Source organism: Chrysemys picta, chromosome 9 (assembly GCF_011386835.1).
Source record: "Chrysemys picta bellii isolate R12L10 chromosome 9, ASM1138683v2, whole genome shotgun sequence".
Lineage (NCBI taxonomy): Eukaryota > Metazoa > Chordata > Testudines > Emydidae > Chrysemys > Chrysemys picta.
In genome coordinates this window covers 53,850,341-53,873,294 of record NC_088799.1, presented here as the reverse complement: position 1 = coordinate 53,873,294, position 22,954 = coordinate 53,850,341, and the positions used below count along the sequence as shown (strand labels likewise).

Sequence of the window (22,954 nt, the reverse complement as noted above, 5' to 3'; positions counted from 1 at the left end):
GAGTTATGGGGGCTCAGAACCTCTGAAAAGGAGTCAGCTTTCATTGGCAGTTTTCAATGGGAAAGTAAGGTGGCCACATAACAGCGTTTAGCCCACTGAGAAGGCAAACATTCCACCTCTTTTCCCTCGTAACCTGATCCCATTTGACAAGAAAATGATGTGAGATATGCTAGAAATGGAAGCCCATAACGCCAAGTAATCAGAGCCACATTTCAGAGCAGAGCTGGGCTTTCATGTTGCATTAACACAAGGTCTGAACTATGATTAGAGGCTTATGTCTTGTGACTGCCGCATCTGCCACGTTACTATTTGCATTCGTTTGGGGTTTAGAGGTGATGACAGTATCTCACCAGCCAGTGGCAATCTTGTTTTGTTGCTGGGAGGCGTGAAGAGGCTGGGGAAAGGGACAAGCACAGGCTTTGATGTTCCAAGCTCTTGTTTGTGTATTTCTGCTAGTTGTTCCAGGCTCGTGACTTGCTTTTCAACTGGGGAGAATGGGTGAGTGTTCTCTTCCTATGGTTTATCTAAGATACTTGTACAGGCCCCAATACCATGATAGCCGAGTACCTCCCAATCTTTCATTCCTTTTTCCTTGCATCACCACTGTGAGGCAGGGCAGTGCTGCTGTCCCCTCTGTACACAGGGAGAACTAAGGTAGAGAGAGACTGGGGGTATGTCCACACAGCAGTCAGGAGGCGTGAACCCTAAATCAAAGCTAGCTGGAGTAACAACAGCATGAAGCCATGGCCACCCAAGCTAGCCCCACCCATCAAGGTCCCTGGGTGTATACATGAGTGACCACTGCCTGTACTGCTGCAGCTCCACTGCTACTGTTACTTGAGCTAGACCGGGTACGTCTACACATGCTGCAACCACGCCTCCTGATTGCAGTCTCGACCCACCCTGACTCACTCCAGAAGTATGTGGCTGTGCAGGCAACCAAGCCCACGTCTCCAACTAGTCCCCCAGGCACTAGGCCAGCCTTCCTCTTCACTGGTGCTAGCCATTCTTGGGTGGTGTGATCGGGTGCATAAGGTTATACCCCTCTACCCCAATATAACGCGACCCGATATAACACGAATTCGGATATAACACAGTAAAGCAGCGCTCGGGGGGGGGGGGTGGAGGGGGAGGCTGCGCACTCCGGTGGATCAAAGCAAGTTCAATACAACGCGGTTTCATCTGTCGTGGTCAAAGACACCCACACATTGATTTTAGTTTACAGACTCAAGCCTGAGGCCAGTTTATTGACATACATACCAGTGCACTGGGGTGCAGTCCGAAGACTAACACCCCTAGCAGCAGCTCGCAGGCTGCTTTATTCCGTCAAACCGCAAGCACAGTGGAAAAATCATACGTCATGGAAAAATTAAAGTTGGGGCCTGCCCCCCTATTCCCGGAACCTTCCTTATTATTTTACGAGAATTGGGTGCCTATTAGGTAAGGGGTCACTCGGTTTTTTTCCGTTATGGGTGTTACTTGGCAGCAATTTAGGGGTATTTTTCATCAGGGTACATATTATTTTCCGGGGCTTTATGGTTATGGGCAGAAGGGGGTTAACATAGGACGCTCAAAGAGGGTATATGATTGGCTGAGTTTGCAGATAGCTGGAACAACAGGAAGAGTTGCATTTAGTCAGTTTGCATTTAGCTAAAGTTACCTATTGCTTCACACAAGCGGTTATTATATTTCATAAACATGCAGTTATTAGGTTGCCGAGGCCTTTACCACTGTTACTTCCTCCCCCCTCCCTTCTCTGGTCATGACCCTTGACCGAGTTTGGCAGGGAATTGTACAGCTTAGTCCTGTACCGAGTCTCTGTCAGAGGGTCTGAATTTGGGCCTTCGGTGTTACTCAGGTTATTAAAAGGAAGGCCCCTCAGTTCTATTTCCCCACACACCTATAATGCGGTAAGATTTTTTGGCTCCCGAGCACAGCGTTATATTGAGGTAGAGGTGTATATTAAAAACGACTTCAGCCTGCCTTTCAATTTCCCCCCCCATAACACTGCAATTGGGTTTGCTTTTTCTTCTAGGTGCTGTGCCCTGTTTTATAAGTTTTTCTTTACTCTAGCTGGCGCATTACCATTTGTTTGCCAGCTACAAGGATCTTAAAAAAAAAAAAAAATCTTCCATGTAATTCCTGCTTTATTTGGCCAGAGCACCTCGTTTCATATGTATGCAGTTACCACATGGGGCAGGGAAGGGGCATCCTTTGGTTCACTCACATGTCTCAGACCCTATGTCCATTCTTGTACATCTGTTTGATCTTGGATTTGTAATGCTAGTTTTTTGTTTATGGATCACTGCAATCTTTGACTGTAAACACTGTCGCTCCGATCTGTTTATCATCTTTAGACTGATTCTTAAGCATTTCTTAATACTTCCTTTACCAACTAAATCAGCCACCTCCTCTCAGTTATGTCACTGATGGATCAAGGGACCCATAGATCAGAAGCTGACAGATTGTTTTAAATGGATTGGTACACTCCGCCCACAACAGCTTTGCATGTTACAGTAGGTATTTGGCTGGAATTTTCAAAGGAGCCTAAAAAACTAGGTGTCTAATTTGAACAGGAGTTAGGTGCCAAACTCCCTTAGACTGAACAGCCCTGAGTTAAGTATACTAGGTGGCCCTTTTAGAAGTGCCAAGGAACATAAAACTAGCCAGAAGAGGGTATATATGAGAGCATGCATGGAGGGATGCATGCATAGCGCATCCCTGGCCATGCAGCAGGTTGCCTGAGATCTCTGTTCTGTTCCCATTCAGCCACACACACTCCCTGAGTGAGCTTGGACAAATGGCCCTCCGGCTCTGTTCCCCCTCAGTAGAACAGGGATAATGCTTCCCCATCTCACAGGGGCGTGTGAGGATGAAATCCATGAATGGTTCAGAGGTGCTCAGAAAGTATGGTGACGAAGGTCAGCGAAGTACATAGGTTACATGAGCTTGGGAAAGGTGCGGCCAGGCTCTATCAGACAGCAGCCCCAAAATACAGCTCCCTCCTTCACATGTTACTGGCAGGCCTGCGGGTAGCTGGGTCACAGGTACTGAATCAATTCCTGCCTCAGGCCATCCTGCACTGACCTAAGGCTGGCAGGACTCCTAGGCCTCTGGTGGCCTGTCCCTGGAATTAAATGGCAGGCTGACACTGCTCTGAGCTCAGCCCCCTCACAAATCAGCCAGGTAGATTTCAGAGTGGTAGCCGTGTTAGTCTGTATCAGCAAAAAAAATGAGGAGTACTTGTGGCACCTTAGAGATTAACAATATATCTTCCTACTGTATTTTCCACTGCATGCATCTGATGATGTGGGTTTTAGCCCACGAAAGCTTATGCCCAAATCAATTTGTTAGTCTCTAAGGTGCCACAAGTACTCCTGTTCTTTTTCCAGGTAGATCTGTAAGTAAAAAAAACCACCCCAAACTCTAAAACCTAACTGAGAATCTCTCTTCACCTTTGCATCACTTGATTGGATTAAATAATTCACCAGGAATCGTTAGTGAGGAGATGCCACTTTGTAAACAAGGAAACCCGGAATCCTTTGTCTGGAATGAAACACGACGAAGAAATGGTTTCCTTCATTCATTTGTCTAGCCTATCAGTTAATGTGGATGGGGTACAGATGCCAGGCTAGGAGACTCCTGGCCTTGCCCTAGCACAGTAGGGGAAGCTTTGTTAGGTGACCAAATGGCAACGACTGGTGCTTTTTAAGGGCAAATTTCACACCCCGCCTTCTGAGGTGCTGGGGCCCCAAAATGTCAGGAGCCTTTGCAGCAGTGGCTGCCATGTGTGAAATGCCTCTCATAACCCTCAGGGAACATGAGGGAAACCTAGGGAGAGGCTCATGGCAGTTAAGGGTGGGGGAAGCTTTGGGTCAATTTTCTAGGTCAGCAAGGAAAGGCATCACCCCTCCCCCATGCACACACGGTCCCCATCCCCCCACAACCACTATGGGCTAACCTCAATTTCCATTTTAGGTCTGGGATGGCTTTGTGCCCCCCAATGATGAAGCCAGATAAAAACCAGCCTGGATCCTTGTTAGGTCAGCTTTGCCAAGTGCACTTGCTGAATAAAAAATTCTGTCCTTCCCTAAAAGAGGCCCAAGCACAAGATCCCTGCTCATGTTGGGTGTCCCGTGCAGGCTCCCTTCCTACCCCTACACAAAGTCTGCAGCTGCGTAGGACACCAGGCTCCAGCCCCTGCTCCGCCCCAACCCTGATCCCACTCCACCCCTTCCCCAAAGCCCCCGCCTAGGGTTACCATACGTCCGTATTTTCCCAGACATGTCCGGCTTTTTAGTTCTTAAATCCCGTCTGGGAGGAATTTTTAAATATCTAAAAACGTCTGGGAAAATACGGACATATGGTAACCCTATATGATAATCAGTTGTGGCAGCTGCAAATCAGCTCTCAGGCATGCGGAGCCCCATGAACCTTTTGCTGGCGGCTGGATTAGCTGTTTCTAACCAATCTACTGTAGTGCACAGCTGCCTATCAGCTGTTTTGGCAGGGAGCCAGCAGATGAGCCGCATGTGGCTGCAGTTTCTAACCTGGCTCCCACGGCAGGTAAAAGTGGTCCGTTTCCAGGGCAGAGCAGGAAGTTGATACGGCTGTCCCGGAGGAGCTGGATCAGCAGCTCCTTTCTCTCCCTTGGCTCTGGGAAATGTAAATTCCCCATTGTGTGGGCTGCTGCTGCTCTGAGGCTGGGAGCAGGAGAGCTGTCTGGATTGCTCTGTCTGCCCCACCCCTTCGCACACAGGGGGAGTCATAGAAGATAGAAGTGTAGGACTGGAAGGGACCTTGAAAGGTCATCGAGTCCAGTCCCCTGCCTTCACAGCAGGACCAAATACCATCCCTGACAGATTTTTGCCCCAGATCCCTAAATGGCCCCTGTGATGGCTGGGGTCACAGAAACCCCCCTGGGAGCTGCCAACCGATGTGCCAAGACTACTTCTATTCCTGTTTTCCCTGCCAGCTCAGGACTCCAGCACCCTGTCTTGCTGAGCCAGACACTCCCGTCTGCTCCAACACAGACCCAGGGTCTGAATTACTTGCCCCAAAGCTGCAGTTTTACCTGAAAACAGCTCACAGAAGGGTGCTTGTCTTTAGCACTTAGATGCCCAACTCCCAATGGGGTCTAAACCCAGATAAATCCGTTTTACCCTGTATAAAACTTATGCAGGGTAAACTCAAATTGTTTGCCCTCTATAACACTGATAGAGAGATATGCACAGTTGTTTGCTCCCCCAGGTATTAATAGATACTCTGAGTTAATTAATAGGTAAAAAGTGATTTTATTAAACACAGAAAGTAGGATTTAAGTGGTTCCAAGTAGTAACAGACAGAACAAAGTAAGTCACCAACAAAATAAAATAAAATGTGCAAATCTATGTCTAATCAAACTAAATACAGATAAGATCCTCACCAGTTCCAGAATGCTCCCTTTTACAGGCTAATCTCCTTTTAGCCTGGGTCCAGCAATCACTCACGCCCCCTGTATTACTATCCTTTGTTCCAGTTTCCTTCAAGTATCCTGGGACGGGAGTGTGTGTGTGGAGAGGCTCCTTCTTTAGCCAGCTGAAGACAAACTGGAGGGGTCTCCCAGGGGTTTAAATAGACTCTCTCTTGTGGGTGGAGACCCCCCTCCTCACTCCTATGCAAAATCCAGCACCAAGATGGAGTTCTGGAGTCACCTGGGCAAGTCACATGTCCATGCATGACTCAGTCTTTACAGGCAGAAGCCATTGTCCACATGGTATCTTGTATGTCTCCAGGAAGACTTCTCATGTGGATTGGAGCATTCCAAGATGCATTGTTCCCCAAATGCTTCCTGATCGGGTACTTAACCTGGCAAATTCCTTCCTAAAGAAGCTGACCAAATGCCTCACAAAGCTAACTTGGAAATCAAGCCAGTATACATAACTTTGTATTCAGGCACCATTCGTGTATTCAACTAGGATGAACATAACCAGTAGATCATAACCTTTACATAGATATGTTACAAGGCATATGTAGCAAAACCCTATTCCAGTTATATCATACATACATTTATAAGCACACACACACCCCATAAAGCCTTATGGAATACACTGTCACAGCCCCCTCAAGGATTGAACTCACAACCCTGGGTTTAGCAGGCCAATGCTCAAACCACCAAGCTAGCCTCTCCCCCTGGGCAAAGTCTCAAATGCCCCCTCAGGCTGAGCAGCTGAGAGCCTATGCGAGTTTGAAATCCCTCCCCGCAGCCAGCAGCTGGGCTAGCAGCCCCTGGGCCAGAAGTGCACTCAAAGCACTTAATGTGGGTAAATAGTTCCCACCCAGCTGGTAGGACAAGAGCCAGGAGAGAGCAGTTTCTGGCTAGCCTTGGCCAAGAGAAGGGACCTGCTGAGTGCTGATCTCAAGTCTCTCCCACAAAGCTGATCAGTTTTATTTTCAGTGTCACAGTCAGTTCTTCCCTGAGACATTTCAATTGCTCTTGCTGGAAATCGGAGGAAGTATTATTGTACATACCTCTGCTTCTCAATCTTTTTTCTTGAAATAGTCAGTGATCCTGGGGACTTTTGTTAACTAAAAAAAAAAACAAAACAAAAAAAACACCCCTTCCCAAGTGCTCTTGATTCTACCTGGTTGTTACAGCCTTAGACCAGGTCTCTTTAGTAACTTCCTTAACATTTGAGTATGCCCTTGAAAATGACATTGTTTAGAGGGCAAATTTTCTTAACATTTAAGATGTATAATGTCATATTGTATTTTCATTAAGACCACAGTTAAGAATCGTCCAGTTCAGTCACTGTAGATACACACTCAGGATTTCTTATTACATTGTAAAACTGAACTATTTCCAGAACTAAAACAGGCTTTTAGATCAGGCATTTGTAAATGCAAGTTCAATTTTTAAATTTGTTTTTATGTTTTGAATCTTTATACCTTTAATATCTTGAACTGGAGTGTGTTTTCATTTGTGCTGGAGAAATATCAAATGCATTGTATAAATAGATTACAATATTTTTAAGACTTTATTTCTAACTGCTGAGTAACTTAATAGGAAAAGAAAGCACACTGCCATTCGAAAAAGATGATAACATTTGTATCTACTGGAAATACACCCTCAGGCATCTTAGAGCTGATAGGAAACAAACAAAAGGAAGTATTTCTTCCCACAATACATAGTTAACCCATGGAACTCATTGCCAGGGGATGCTGTGAATGTCAAAACCTTGATATCTCCATCACACAGGCATGAATGGATTTAGCCTAGGAGGCAGGGAAGCATTAGCCCCATTTGGAAGGGTGGGGGGGAATCTAGGGCACCGAGAGATGAAGTGACTTTCCTGAGACTAAGCAGGGAGTCTGTGGCAGAGCAGAGAATCAAACTCAGAACACCTGAGCCCCAGGCCTGTGCTTTAACCAGTAGGCAACCTTTCCTACCCTGAGGAGGGGAGCCTCCTGTGTCACTTTGAGTGAGTGGGTGGAGTCAGGTGCTAGACCAAGCCACCAGGAGGGGGGAGCAGAGAAAGCCAGGTGGGGCACCCACCGGCAAAAACAAAAGTGAGAACCTATGCCTGCAAGCCCTGCTCCGTGGCTCCAGCAGCTCCCATTGGCGCTTTTCCCGGCCAATGGGAGCCACGAAGCTCGCACTTGTGGCGGGCGCAGCACGTGGGGACCCCTCGGCAGCCCCTGATCCTAGGAGCCAGAGGGACCTGCGGCAGGATGGGTGAGTAGGTGAGCGGTGAGCCAGCAGCAGGCAGGGGGGTGAGCAGGCGAGTGGGGGGTGGTGGTGAAGAGGCGAGCGGTGAGAGCCAGCAGCGGGTGGGAAGCAGGCGGTAAGCCAGCGGCAGGCGGTGTGTGTGTGTGTGTGTGTGTGTGTGTGTGTGTGTGTGAGTGTGTGAGAGAGAGAGAGAGAGAGAAAAGGCCAGCGCAGTGGGCAGTGGGAGTTGAAGAGACGAACAGGCCAGCGGCAGGTGGGCGGACGGGGGTGGAGGCGGCACAAAGCAGCAAGCCAGTAGCAGGCGGGGGTTCTCGGGGCGGGCAGGGGGGTTTCTGGCAGGGGAGTGAGGAGGTGAGTGGCAGATGGGAGGAGGAGAGCGGTGGGTGGGGGACTGAGGAGGGATGCAGTAAGCCAGCGGCGGGCCAGGGGGTGAGGAGGGGTGCGGTGGTGGGGCCAAGCAGGGAGGGGGCGGAATCTGGAGCAGAGTGGGGATGGAACGTGAGGGGAGCCGGGGTGGACTGTGGGCAGGGCCGATACCCACCCTCCCTCCCTTCTCCCCCAATAAGTGTCCTCTTTTTTGAATGTTCAAATAGGGTAACCCTACCCCGCCCTTCCCAGCCCCCACTCCCCTGAGGACTGCTGCAGGGGTCAGGCCTGCACTCACCACATGGTAAGTAGAGCGACTCGGACCCAGCCTGCTCCGCTCTGCCGGCTCCTAGACGCGAGTGCTGGTGGGGGGGAGGGGAGGTTCCTCCTGGCCCCCAAGGCTGGGAGCCAGGGGAGCAGAGCAGGCCGGGGAGCGGTTTCCCCCTGCCCTCTCCCCTTGTGGAGGCCTGGGGCTGTGTAGGGCACCAAAATGGATAGGGATGGCCCTGCTGCTGAGGGTGCTTGGAGCCTCATGTGGGAGAGACTGAGCACTAAGGGCTTGAGGGCCAGATTTTTAGCAAGGAGATCCCGCAGGCACCCCTCCCCCCCCCCCAGGAATCCCCCTCAGCCAGGCCTGCTTTCACATCTGACCTCCTCTTGGCTCATCAAATTCATCTCTGCAGCCGAGATCGTGGTGGGGTTTCTGTTGCCTTGTGTTTGGCAAGTCACGGGCATGGCCGGCTCCAGGCACAGCTGAGGAAGCAGGTGCTTGGGGCAGCCAAGGGGAAAGGGCAGCACATCGGGCTCTTTGGCGGAGGGTCCCTCGGTCCCTCTTGGAGGGAAGGACCTGCCACCGAATTGCCGCCGAAGAAGAAAGCGGTGCGGTGGAGCTGCCGTGGATCGCGATCGCAGCTTTTTTTTTTTTTCCCCTGCCGCTTGGGGTGGCAAAAACCCTGGAGCCGGCCCTAGTCACAGGGTTTAGATGCACCAGCCTCTCAGCACAAGACACAGACCTAGTGTGAGTTGCACATGTGATGAACTGATCTGGGGTGCCCCGCAGCAGGCACTTAAACAGGTGCCTAAATACGGAGTTAAGAAGCCTGATTTACAGAAATGCTGAGCTGCAGGGGCCAGGCAGCCCCTCTGATGAGCAGGTCACTCTTAGCTAACAGTGAGCACTCAATGTGCTCAGCCTCTTAGCCGGCAGACCTGTAATCCCATCCCCAAAACCCTCCTCCTCTGCCCCACGGGCTGTGCCCAGAATTCTGGGCAGAAGCAACCCAGTGCAGACAGGAATAGTGATGTAGCATGGAGGCTGGGGCTGTGTCTCCATAGCCATGTACATAGCAACTCCCTCTGGCCACCACTGGCTCCCACTGAGTAGTGGGAGCTCAGGGTCAGGCCCAGCCAGTTCAAGTCTTCTTCTCTACTCCCGTGAGCAACAGGCCTCCCTTGGGCCCAGCCAGGAGACTCTCTTTGGCTGGGGCAGCAGCCCACAGAATACCCGCCGGGATGGCTTTTGGGAGGGGGCTACCTATTTCACAACTGACCTGAGAGCAGCCAGCAGTAAGGAGCTCGGGGCTGAAAACAAACGAAAGACTTGACAGTAAAGGCTCTGTGTCCTTTTCCCAATCGCCCAAGGCAGCCAGTCCCTCTGTCTCTGCAAGCATGTAAGTACTGCAAGAGCTCCTCTAGCCTGGGGTTAGGAAGTTCCCAGGTGCCAGTATCCAGGGAGCTGTCTCTCCCTGACTGCTCTTATAGCTACTCTATGAACCCGGGCATGGCTTAGGCACACAAAGCTAAACAGAGGCTACGTCTTCACTACCCGCCTGAATCGGCGGGTAGAAATTGTTCTCTTGGGGATCAAATTATCGCATCTTGTCGGGATGCGACAATCGATCCCTGAATCGACGCTTGTACTCCACCAGTGCAGGTAGGAGTAAGCGCCGTCGACGGGGGAGCCGTGGAGGTCGATTTGCCGCTATCCTCACAGCAGGGTAAGTCGGCTCGGATACATCGAATTCAGCTACGCTATTTGCGTATCTTAAATCGACACTCTCCCCCCCCCCCCCCCCCAGTGAGGACGTAGCCTTAGACTCAGCAGGAGGCTGGGCTTATGCAGCCAATATCCCCTCTGAGATTTCAGGTGCAGTCACAGTGACATGGCAGCAGAGGCACCAACCACATCCCTCCTGGGGGTGCAACACAAGTCCAAACAGAACAAATCATTATCCTGTCTCCCAGTCCTGGCTTCTGCTCATCAGAGCCCTCCCCCGCTTTTATCTCCTAAAAGAATTCAATCTCCAGGGCTCAGAGTCTAACCCAGTGTAGGCCAGAAGCTGGGGTTTAACCCCCAAAGCACAGCACTGGGATATGGTGGGGAAGGGAAGTTATGGCTGTAGGTTCTCCGCAAGGGGCATCAAAGGATCTGTATGCCCCTTCGCAAGTCTCTAAGTCATCTAGGGCTGCAATTCCTTCTCAAAGTGGAAATTTTCCCTAAATCGTGTCGCTCAATTTTTACAAAGGAAGGAAAACTCCTAGTGAAGTGCCATCTGCACTCACTGCAGCAGCACCTTGAAAAAAGCAAGGAGATAATGAAATGAATCTTTGTAAGATGACATTTAAAATCACATTTGATCGTTCCCAGAGAAGTTACAGACCTGACTGCAACTAATAAAAAAAAATATACAGGGCACATGCGGATTAGCCAAGCCCAACAAATCTGATGGTTCAATTTCTCAGACAAACCAGGACAAAGTGAAAAATGAGGTTGGGATACTGAAGATTTTTAAAAAAATTTCAAGCAATTAATCAGCTGTTCTGAATGTTTCCTCTCATTGAGTGGCCTAAAAGATTCAAATATTTGTTCAGTGGAGCACCAAGCAGTAACAATTTCCTGTGTTAGTACAGATTAGAAATCTCTGACATGTCTAACGAATTCATGTTTTACTGGTATCCACGTCATCATCATCAGAACTACCCTTCCTCTAACCACCCCTTTTGTTTCACTGACTGGAAAAAGTTAAAGGCCTTTCACACCCAGGTAAAATCATTTGTGCAGAGCACAAGAGCATGCTTGCAAGAAGTACAACCACCGCCCCCAAGGAACTGACAGAGGCTGGGGTTGCAACTGGCTCTGGTTGCAGACAGGGTCAAGTGTAGTCAAATTCAAGCATTCAAGAAGCCATGAGCACAATGGGGTCCTGGTCCAGGGATGGGGTTCCAGATACACCAGTCATACAAGTGACCATAAAGAGTCAGAGCACCAACAGACATAAGACTGGCTTAAAGATCGTGCAATTGGAAAAGGAAAGCTTTGGGATTCTTTTCATTTGCCTTCTAGTTTGAGCCTTTCAGGGGTTAAGTTTTCTTTGCAGACATAAGGGCGGGAAACTTGCTTTTGTTATTTAAAAAAAAAAAAAAAAAAAAAAAAAAAAAAAAAAAAAAACAGAAAAAGCAAACTGGGATTTTCCTACAACCACCTGACTCCACTTCCCCAACCCAACAAATATCATGAGACTTGCAAGATGAGTTGGCAACACTTATTACCTGGGCTAAATGCAAAGCCAGAAAAATGTTGACAGTGTATGTATTGCATTCCCAATCCCTTCATCCATCCAGTCCTCTTCATACAGACCATTACCCTGCCATGCAGCCATAATACGGAATTTGTGGTCAAACAACCCCTGGGCAGTGCTGCCAATTCTTGCAAGTTTGTGTTTTTCTTAAAGCCCCAGCTCCTGGATTCATGTGATTGTGAGAATCTCAGCTTCATTGGCTGGAGAGAAAAGCTCGAAGATGTGACTCGAGTGGACCCTAAAGTCCAAGGAACCTGAAGGCAGAGAAAAAGAATCAATTAAAAATGTTTCATGATTTTTAAGGCAATCACATGATTTTATTAGACCTGATCCAGGGTTTTAGAACCTTTAGGGCTGGCCCTTTGTTGAACATGAGGCTGTTGCTTCACTGCTGAGTGAAAGGCTACATGGTAGCTCTCCCTCAAACAGATCCTGTCAATAATTAGCAAGAGCATCAAGAAAGCGACTGACAAAATATACTGCCTTGCACATGAACCTGGCTTTTGAGATCTGCCTCTGTCTGAAAGTTCCTCCTGAGATAAAGGTTGAAGAGAAACAGCCAGGCCTCTGAGTAATCTTTGATGTCTGTGTGATGGACCACAGCACTGCCAGCCGCCCGAAGCAAGGGGAAGGTACAAGGATCCTTCCTCTTCCTCCGAGCCCTCACCCACCACACGGCCTGGCACAGCTGGCCCTGCAGTTTGAGCACAGGACCTGCTCCTGGAATGGGCCCCCTGGGTCAGAATCATCCTAAAAGGAGCAATAGGGATGCAGGACCACAGCTGCCCTCTCCACCACACACTGGGCTATGCAGGGGAGCATAGACTGCACCCCATGTAGCGCAAAGCAGAGGGAGCCCTCCCCTTGCCCCTCTGTTCCTCCATATTGGCACTCTGGCTTGCGCAGCTTCCGGAGAGCCCCACAAGGAAGAGTTGGTTCCTGCTGCTGGGGTGCCTGTGCAGAAGGCGGTTGTGCCATGCTGTGCACAGTGCCCAGGAGGACGCAGGGCCGGCTTTAAGCCGATTCAGGCGATTCCCCTGAATCAGGCCCCGCGCCCTTGCTGCCGCTGGTTTGCCGTACCAGGATGGCTGGCTTCCCCAGGGGGCAATTTAAAGGGCCTAGGGCTCCCAGCAGGGGAGCTGCCTCTGCCGCCCTGGTCCTTTAAATAGCCGCCGGAGCCCCGCTGCTTCCCCAGGGCTCCGGCAGCTACTTAAAGGGCCGGGGTGGTAGAAGCAGGAGAGCCCCTGCCCTGCCTGCAGCCAGTCCCTGCTGCACCCCTGCCCTGCCCACAGCCAGCCCCTGCTGCACCCCCTGCCCTGCCCGCAGCCAGCCCCTGCTGCACCCCCTGCCCTGCCCACAGCCACCCCCTGCCCACACCAGCCCCGCACCTCTGCCCTGCCCGCAGCCAGCCCGTCTCTAGCCAGCCCCGCAGCCCCTGCCCACAGCCACCCCCTGCCCGCACCAGCCCCGCACCCCGTCCTGCCCACAGCCAGCCCCTGCTGCACCCCCTGCCCTGCCCGCAGCCAGCCCTGCACCCCTTGCCCTGCCCGCAGCCAGCCCCGTACCCCTTACCCTGCCTCCAGCCAGACCCTACCTCCAGTCAGCCCCTGTCCTACCTCCAGCCAGCAATGTACGTAATATATAATTTTGTTATTATTTATATAATTATGGAAAGTAAATAATACATGGAAGAAATGAAAGGGGGGGTTTTTAAGTTTTTTTTTTTTTTTTAAAGTCATCCCTGCCGGTGCCCTGCCAAAAATGTTGGAATTGGGCCCCGCACTTCCTAAAGCCGGCCCTGGGAGGACGCTATGTGAGTGGGGTTGTACAAGGCCCCCCACAGGCACCTTGACATTTTCGAGAGGGTTTCTGGAATATTTTTGATGAGCCAAATGCCCAGAAGCATAGCTCTCCACTGCTGCAGAGCCAGTTACTCCCGGGCCCTGCCTCTGCCCCACAAAAGCTGCTACATTTCATAAGCATGCAGGCAGGTGGTTTTGCTTTTCAAAGGCACTTCTCCTTTTCCAGCAGCAGAATTTGCAGCCTCAGCATGTTTTGGGAACTCAGGGCTCTGCCAGCTTAGCTCACGTTGCTGGCACCGGGATTGCTCAGGGAGTAAGGTGCTGCTGAATGTGAGTGACATCTGCACTGGGTCAGCTCCTACCCTGCACTGCTCTGTGCACAGTAGGGTTACCATACGTCCGGATTTTCCCGGACATGTCCGGCTTTTGGGGCTCCAAATCCCCGTCCGGGGGGAAAGCCCAAAAAGCCGGACATGTCCGGGAAAATCGGGACATGCCGGGCCGGCCGTGCGGGTGCTCGGGGGCCGGGCCGGGGGCTCGGGGGCTGGGCCGGGCCGGGCCGGCCGTGCGGTGCCTGGCCGGGGGCTCGGGGGCTCCGGCGGGGCCGGGGGTTCGGGGGCCGGGCCGGCGGTGCCAGGCCGGGCCGGGCGCTCAGGGGCCGGGCCGGTGGTGCCGGGGGCCGGGCTGGGGACCGGCGGTGCGGTGCCGGGGGTGCTCGGCCGGGGGCCGGGCCGGGGACCGCAGTGCTGGGCGGGCCGGGGGTGGTCGGCCGGGGGCCGGGCCCAGGGCCAGCACCCCAGGGCCGGGGGGGGGCCAGCCTGGGCCACGCCTCCTCCCCCCACACTCCCCCTTACCTGCTTCAGGCTTCCCGCGACTCAAATGTTCGCGGGAAGCAGGGGAGGAGGCGGAGACTTTGGGGAGGGGGCAGAGTTGGGGCGGGGGCGGGGCTGGGGCCCCGTGGAGTGTCCTCCTTTGGGAGGCACAAAATATGGTAACCCTAGTGCACAGGGGAAGCCCTCCATGGTTCTTCCTGTATATAGCCACCTCCAGGGGCAGCATTGCCCAACCCTGGCTGGGGCTCTGGGGGTCAGGATTGCCATGAAAAGAGGAATGAGCCTAGGGAAGGGCTGGAGGGAGACACATTCTCCTCCCCCTCCCCCCAAGCCACAGAAAAAGCAATACAGAGGCTGCATCCTCCCTTCCCCAGCCCCACTGCTGCAGTGGGCAGCCCTGGTTAGGAGTGACCCTGGAAATGTCACTCTATTTAGCAGGGAAGCTGGGGGAGAGCGTGCGCTGGGATTCCAGAGCTTGTAGGATCAGTATGGGGGCCTGACCCACAATTCCTTCTCCAAGACAGGGAGATCGGGGAGGGGGAAACAGTCCTGTCTCCCTCTCCCATTTCTGGAGCAATTTTGTCCACTATACTTCCAGAGCCCCCCCAATAAGATCTGAGCACCTCACAATCCTAATGCAATTTTCCTCACAAATTTCCTCCCCTGTGGGATGGGGCAGAGGTATTATTCCCACAGCATAGATGGAGAACTAACACCCATAGAGACTGAGTTACCTACATTGCACAGGCAGTTTGCAGGAGCAGAGAACTGAATCCTATTCTCCTGAGTCCCAGTTTAGCATCTGACTTTTGCACAGAGCAATCCTAGCAGATTTTCTTCTCCTTGTCTGCTCACACAGGCCCTATTGTTTTACTCCTGCTGGAGTTTTACTGAGGCAGCTCTGCTCTGTCTGTTAGACATTTTTGGACCATACAGCACAAATTGCTCCATCACCAAAGCTGCAGTCTCCAAGTCTCATTCATTTTACATAGGCTGCTGAATATCATTGATCATTCCGAGCCCGTTCCATACATTGCTGAAAACATAACTGTATAGGCAGCCCATGCAATCTTGATTTCTGATTTATTCATCACAATCCTTTCCTTTCTTACTGCTACTACTTAAGGACCGCAACATTGCAGCCTTGGGTTTACTCTCAGACATCACTTTATTTGCTTTTCAAAATCATCTTCAGAAACTGACAAAGCTCAAAAATGTGAGAACGTGGCACCATTTAGCTGGGCTGCTTTTGAAATGCTGGACAGAAACACCTTCAGTGACCAGCCTTTCTATCTCTTACAGAACAGTCAGTGCCAGTCTCAGTATCCCCTGATGCTCTACACACATTTTTAAAAGGAAGTAAACCTTAGAGGAGGGGGGATAAAAATCACATTTCCCAGGTTGCTGTTCTCCAAGGGATGGGCTGTATTCTCATCCGAGGCCAAGAAGGATAAGGACAACCTGCCTTATACAATAGTGGTCCTTACCCTCAGCAATCAGAATGAAATTAGCATGCTGCTGCTCACCAATACACACATTATAAGTTCTCTCCACACACCTGGATAATTAGGTAATGTGAAAGGCAAACAACATGCAACACTAATGAACAAACCTCACCTCTTGTCCCAGGGCAATCCAATAGCCTCTGCATTTTTGCTTTGTTCTCAGAAGATGGTGTCAAGCAGCAAATAATGTTAGCCTCCCCTCCTATGTGCCGAAGCTCCTGTGTAACTGGTAGCCCTAATGAGCAGCACTCCTTCTTTAAGGCAGGATAGGAAAAGGTGTTTCCTGTGGTGGAAGAGGCAACCCCCACACTGGACCAGGGCAGGAAGGAGTTAATGGAATCTTCTGTTGGAAGGGGCTACTACCTCCCAGGAAGACCTCCAACTGGTGGGAGGGAGCAGCCTTAGATGGAGACTGCCTTGATAGATGGGGCTGAGGCAGAGAGGAACTAGGGTGTGGGCAGAGCAGGCCTGAGACAGGAACCCTAGGAGCTGCCGAGCCTGGAGAGGAGAGAGCTTTATAGCAAGAGGGTGAATTTTGTCACTACACAGGGTGTGGACTGTGTAGAGGTTTGGAAAGATTCCCTCTCTCATTCTGCCCCAAAGCCTTGCACAGCAAAGGCAGGCTGAAGAAGTGGGGGTGTCAAGCAGAACTCTTGCTTTATGTTTATCCCAGAGGGCGAAGAACAGAACTGGGTGTTTGTCACTTCCCTTTCCCTAAACTTTAACTCTGAGCTCTGGGCTTAAGAGAGGCAAATATGCTGAGAACAGACAAATACTAAGACCTGGGTAGGATTCATTTGAGGGCAAAGTCATCACAATTGCCTTTAGGCAGCCCTTGGACAGCTCCCCTATATGATCTAAAAGCATCCTGTCAAAACATGAAACCTGCCAATCGCAGCTCTCCAAGCCAATGTGCTGCTACTACACAAGCATCTGTTAAGAGAGCCCTGCTTGTGGCATTCGCCCTGTGAGACTCATTCCAACCTGGACATTTTAATTGCTGCAACGATGTCATGTTTCCATATAGGGACCTTGCTTTCTGCAAGGTACCACTCAGTACTGTCCAGGTGCACAAATTCCTCTTCATTGAGCTTCTGTCATATGCTACAGTTTGTACCGCTGGCCCACCTCTCTATGAACTGGAGAAAGTGTGATACTGTCTGTTACATCTCATTAGTCTAAGGACCGGCTATTAATTCAACAGGGCAAATGCACTGGGGTTGCCACAAGGCCTTATCCTTATTTCCTGCCTAGAATATGTTACAATTACCCACCGAACTCTATGGTTTATCCAGTCATTACATGACTAATTTCAAATAAATCCTAGACACGGATAGTGACACTCCAAACTGAAACCCCATAAATCATGTATGCAAGACTTGCTGTTCCTAGAGGGTGTAAAGGCTCTTGGTTTGAGGCTTGCCAATACAAAGAGCTCTTCCTTTGACTAGAGGCATAAATTCCTAGGGTCTGTACTGACAAAAACTTGCCACATTTGTGTTTGAAGTAAAATTGCAATGATTATAGTGCAGACTCTTAATAACTTTGGATGTATACTAGAGACACATTGGCAGGGCTCCCTCCAGCGTTACATTTCCACCATCTGCTATTATAAACCACTACTTTTACTCCCTACAGTTTTGGCTTGGTGAAGGACATGCGGCAGCATCCCCATACTCCCAGGGCAGCTAGCCACCATGGATGGTGGCTGCTTTCCTCCCCCCGTCCCACAAGAGGTTGGTGGCCAGGTTCAGAACTGTCTGGACTCAGAGGTGGGCAGCAATTGGCTGAATGCACATTGTGGAATGGCCTTTGGAAGATGGGTTTATTAGCCACTATGCTTGCAGCTCACACTGCAAACTGTAAGCCCTTGATGGGCAAGTCCCCATTTGAGCAATGGAAGAGGTCTCACCTATTCCCCACTTCTCTTCCCAAACAGAAACTGGCACACTTCAAGAGCATTCTCTGTGGTTGAGGACTTGACCGGAGCTAAGGATAGGGTGTGGAGATTGGTGATGGGAGAATGGAAGCAGCTGCCTCTGGGGACAGTTATGCACAGATACATATGGCTGGGAGGCCCTAGCTTTCCTATTGACATGCAGCAGGAGCATAAAGGGCTCCATTCTGCTGCAGGCTGAAATAACAGCTCTATCTCATCACTGCCAGCTCTGCAGAGCACGCTTGGTAATGTTCTCTGACAGCTATTTGTATAGTGTAACTCTGACCACTCCTTCCCACTTTGTGCTCCTCCACCCATTCAGTGCAGAGGGTCTACCTTAAAGGCATAAAGAGCCCCTTGCATTGCTTTCAGCCCTGTACCACTCTTTGCATTTTTAAAATGTGCCCATGGCTGTTGACCCTGTGCATTTAGGGGAAATGCCACTCTTGCCTCAGAACCACAGAGGGTCGCCATAGGCAGCAGAGGTGGTACATTTCTGGGGACAGCACGAGCGGGCCCACTCCCTGAATGTGGAAATGGGCACATTGGCTAGCAGCATGTAGGGTGGGGCCAGTGCTCTGCTTTCCTACTTATCACATTGTGGGGAGAGGGACATAGAAGGAGCACTGAGAGCTACTTACTGGATACAAGTCTGAGGACAGGGCTTTAACTGTACCTGCCTTTAAAAACAAAAAAAAAATGATTTATTCTGATAATACCATGTGCTTTTCACCCCTACGCCTAAAAGCAATTTACACAGGTCAGTAGCATTACCCCCATTTTACAGTGGGAAACTGAGGCACGGGGGAATGACGTGATTGACCCTCAGTCACCCAGCAGGCCAGTGGCCAAGCTGCGAACAGAACCCAGCTCTGCTGCGTACCGCTCCAGTGTTCTATTCACTAGGCCACTGGTTTTCAAACTGCACATGCCCTACTTTTTAGGGGGCCCACAAGGTTATCAGGGTGAGGTGCTACAGCCAGCCAGTGGGCAAGGCAGCAGCAGGGAGTCCTCAGTGATCACGGTGGGTGAGGACCACAGCCCTGCTCAGGCCCATCTGCTGCCCCTCTCCCTTTCCACTCCCTAACTGCTGCCCCTCACCCCCCCCCCCCATATTTTAAACCCACCAGAGCCTGTGGGGGCCATTAGGTTTTGGGTGGGGGGGGGGGGGAAGGGAGTGCCAGGAGTCCCGCTGTGCTCTGCCATGGGTTCCTCTGGGATGGAGCCAGCTGGGTCCTGCTGCGATCCCAGGCATAAGCTGCTGGCTTGCCTCAATGAGTCATTTTCTGCCCCAGATGGGCAGAAGTTGGTGGGCAGTTACATGACTCCCATGGAGAAGTGGGGTGCAGAAAAAAAGTTTGGGAACCTCTGCACTAGACTACACTACCTCCATTAAAGAGCTAGTCAGGCCAGAAATGAACAAACACCAAAATGGAAATATCAGGAGCAAACCTTGCCCTGTGCTGTGCAGTTAGTGGGAGGGTGGGGGAGAAGGAAGATGCTCCTCTTTCCCTTCTCTGAGCACCTACCCAACACCAAAACATGATTCCATTCTAGCGTCCAACAGAGAACTAGGCTTTGCTAGCATATATGGTGTATTTCCGTGTCCCAGAGGGGCAGCCTTCAGTCCCAAGGGGGATGTAACTGCACATTTCACACTGTAACTTGTGTAGAACTGCACTGAGAGCCCCATCGATGCCTCTCTCCTCCTCGCTCTCTCCTCCTGAGCCATCCTGTCCCACTCTACCTTCAGAAGGAGCCCTTGGAATTATTCTTGCATCTCATGCTGTGAGGGCAGAGAGAAGACAACAACAGCATTGCTACTTAGTTATGCTCCTGGAGTCTTCCAGATACTCTACCTTGTTTTCAGAAACTAGAGCATCCAGTTTGGAGCGGTCTTACCCACAATAGCATTGAGAGATTGCAGGTGCCATTGCTCCTGCTTATGTTGTATTCCATGAATTTGACATGGACTTAAGCCCACACTAAGAACCTACCTTCTCAGTGCATTCCAGCCTCCGCAGTTAGATTTCACTTTTTGCTCATTTTTCATGTCAGATTTCTTCCATCTCATTTTTCTTTCACTGGATGTTTTATTAAAATTGGAATAAGCACCTGGATGATGTTCAGAGTGTACCAGCAAATTCGCTTCAGGTCCTGGAATTAAGAACCTCAATCAACAATGAGAGTTTATCTAATGCAGATTGGGTTTTTTGCTAAATTGACTTGCTGCAATCTTTCACAATCCATGACTGAGAAGTCATGTCTATATGATTGGTTCTAAAGCTGGAAAAGTATTCTAGTTATAGCAGAGAGAACACACACAGTCCCTGGGATTTAGGAAGTGTTCAGCATTGGCCTAGCTTTGCCCTAAGGCCTGGTCTACACTACAAGTTTAGGTCGACTTTAGCAGCATTAAACCGAATTAAGCCTGGTCACGTCCACACGATGAAGCTCTTTTTTCGACTTAAAAGGCCCTTTAAATCGGTTTCTTTACTCCACCTCCGACGAGGGGATTAGCGCTAAAATCGGCCTTTGCGGGTTGGATTTGGGGTAGTGTGGACGGAATTCGACGTTATTGGCCTCCGGCTATCCCACAATGCTTCATTGTGACCCCTCTGGACAGCACTCTCAACTCAGATGCACTGACCAGGTAGACAGGAAAAGCCCCGTGAACTTTTGAATTTCATTTCCTGTTTGCCCAGCATGGAGAGCACAGGTGACCACGCAGAGCTCATCAGCATAGGTAACCATGATGGAGTCCCAGGATTGCAAAAGAGCTCCAGCATGGACAGAACGGGAGGTACGGGATCTGCTCGCCATATGGGGAGATGAATCAGTGCTAGCTGAACTCCGTAGCAGTAAACGAAATGGCAAAGTATTAGAAAAGGTCTCAAAGGCCATGAAGGACAGAGGCCATAACAGGGACGCACAGCAGTGCCGTGTGAAAATTAAGGAGCTAAGGCAAGCCTACCACAAAGCCAGAGAGGCAAACAGAAGGTCTGGGGCAGAGCCGCAAACATGCTGCTACTACGCGGAGCTGCATGCCATTCTAGGGGGTGCAGCCACCACTACCCCAACTGTGTGCTTTGACTCCGTCAATGGAGAAACACGCAACAGAGAAGCGGGTCCGGGGTACGAGGAAGATGATGATGAAGACAATGAAGAGAGCTCACAGCAAGGAAGCGGAGAAACCGGTTTCCCCAACAGCCAGGATATGTTTATCACCCTGGACCTGGAACCAGTAACCCCCGAACTCACCCAAGGCGTGCTCCCAGACCCTGAGGGCACACAAGGGACCTCTGGTGAGTGTATCTTTGTAAATATTACACATGGTTTAAAAGCAAGCGTGTTTAATGATTAATTTGCCCTGGCAATCGCGGCCAGTACAGCTACTGGAAAAGTCTGTTAACGTGTATGGGGATGGAGTGGAAATCCTCCAGGGACATCTCCAGAAAGCTCTCCTTCATGTACTCCCAAAGCCTTTGCAAAAGGTTTCTGGGGAGGGCTGCCTTATCTCGTCCGCCATGGTAGGATACTTTACCACGCCAGGCCAGTAGCACGTAGTCTGGAATCATTGCATAACAAAGCATGGCAGCGTATAGTCCCGGAGTTTGCTGGCATGCAGACAACATCCATTCCTTATCTCTGTTATCCTCAGGAGAGTGATATCATCCACGGTCACCTGGTTGAAATGGGGTGATTTTATTAAGGGGACATTCAGAGGTGCCCGTTCCTGCTCGGCTGAACAGAAATGTTCCTTGCTGTTAGCCACGCGGTGGGGGGAGGGGTGAAGTGATCTTCCCAGAGAATTGGGTGTGTGTGTTGGGGGGGGGGGGGGGCAGAGGGTAGTTGGGTTTGTGCTGCATGTTAACCTGGAAACCCCAGCCCCTCCTTTTACATTGCAAACCATTTTAAATGGCCAACCCAATGGGGAAATGAGGGCACTGCTATTTGAAACCACTCCCACATGTTATGAAGGTTAAAAAAGCCAAAAGACTGTGGCTTACCATGGTTGCCTGCAAGCCAAATTCTGTTGCCTGGCACTGCGTGAGTGATCTCACACCAAACCGGCAGGCCCTCAATATAAGAGGAAAAATGCAACCTTGTAACGAAAGCACATGTGCTGTGTAATGTGAACAGCAAAATTTAACGTGAAAGAGTGTACCCATTGTTCTCTAAAATGTGTCTTTAACCACCTCTCCTTTCTCCTCCACCAGCTGCAAATGTTTCTCCTTCGCAGAGGCTAGCGAAGATTAGAAGGAGAAAACGGCGGACTTGGGATGATATGTTCACGGAGCTCCAGATATCCTCCCACGCTGAAAGAGTACAGCAGAATGCGTGGAGGCAGTCAATGTCAGAGTGCAAAAAAGCACAATATGAACGAGAGGAGAGGTGGCGGGATGAATCGCGGGCTGAACAGAGCAAGTGGCGGGCTGAAGATGATAGGTGGCGTCAGCTTGCAGACAGAAGGCAAGAGTCGATGCTCCGGCTGCTGGAGCATCAAACTGATATGCTCCAGCGTATGGTTGAGCTGCAGGAAAGGCAGCAGGAGCAGAGACCGCCGCTACATCCCCTGTGTAACCAACAGCCCTCCTCCCCAAGTCCCATTGCCTCCTCACCCAGATGCCCAAGAACACGGTGGGGGGGCCTCCGGCCACCCAGTCACTCCACCCCAGATGATTGCCTGAGCATTGGAAGGCTAGCCTTCAATAAGTGTTAAAGTTTTAAACTGCAGTGTGTCCTTTTCCTTCCCTCCTCCCCCACCCATCCCGGGCTACCTTGGCAATTATCCCCCTAGTTGTGTGAGGAATTAATAAAGAATGCATGAATGAGAAGTAACAATGACTTTATTGCCTCTGCAAGCGGTGCTCGAAGGGGGGAGGGGAGGGTGGGGTGGTTGGTTTACAGGGAAGTAGAGTGAACCGGGGGGGGGGGGGGGGGGGCGGAGGGTTCATCAAGGAAAAGCAAACAGAAGTTTCACACCGTAGCCTGGCCAGTCACAAAACTGTTTATCAAAGCTTCTCTGATGCGCACCACGCCCTGCTGTACTCTTCTAACCGCCCTGGTGTCTGGCTGCGCGTAATCTCAGAGATATTGTGGAGCGCACAGCAAGCAGCAATAACAATGGGGATATTGGTTTCGCCGAGGTCTATCTGAGTCAGTAAGCTGCGCCAGCGCGCTTTTAAACGTCCAAATACACATTCCACCACCATTCGGCAC

The 22,954-nt window shown here is 50.8% G+C and overlaps 1 protein-coding gene across 1 annotated transcript; it reads left to right on the top strand.

Annotated features, from left to right (window-relative positions):
- The first annotated feature begins 20,345 nt into the window (after positions 1-20,345).
- Positions 20,346-22,576, top strand: LOC135973512 (uncharacterized). Its single transcript, XM_065557114.1, has 2 exons — positions 20,346-21,036; positions 21,952-22,576. Exons 1-2 carry the CDS (start codon positions 20,484-20,486, stop codon positions 22,452-22,454), a joined length of 1,056 nt encoding a protein of 351 aa, XP_065413186.1. The 5' UTR covers positions 20,346-20,483; the 3' UTR covers positions 22,455-22,576.
- Positions 22,577-22,954: the final 378 nt, after the last annotated feature.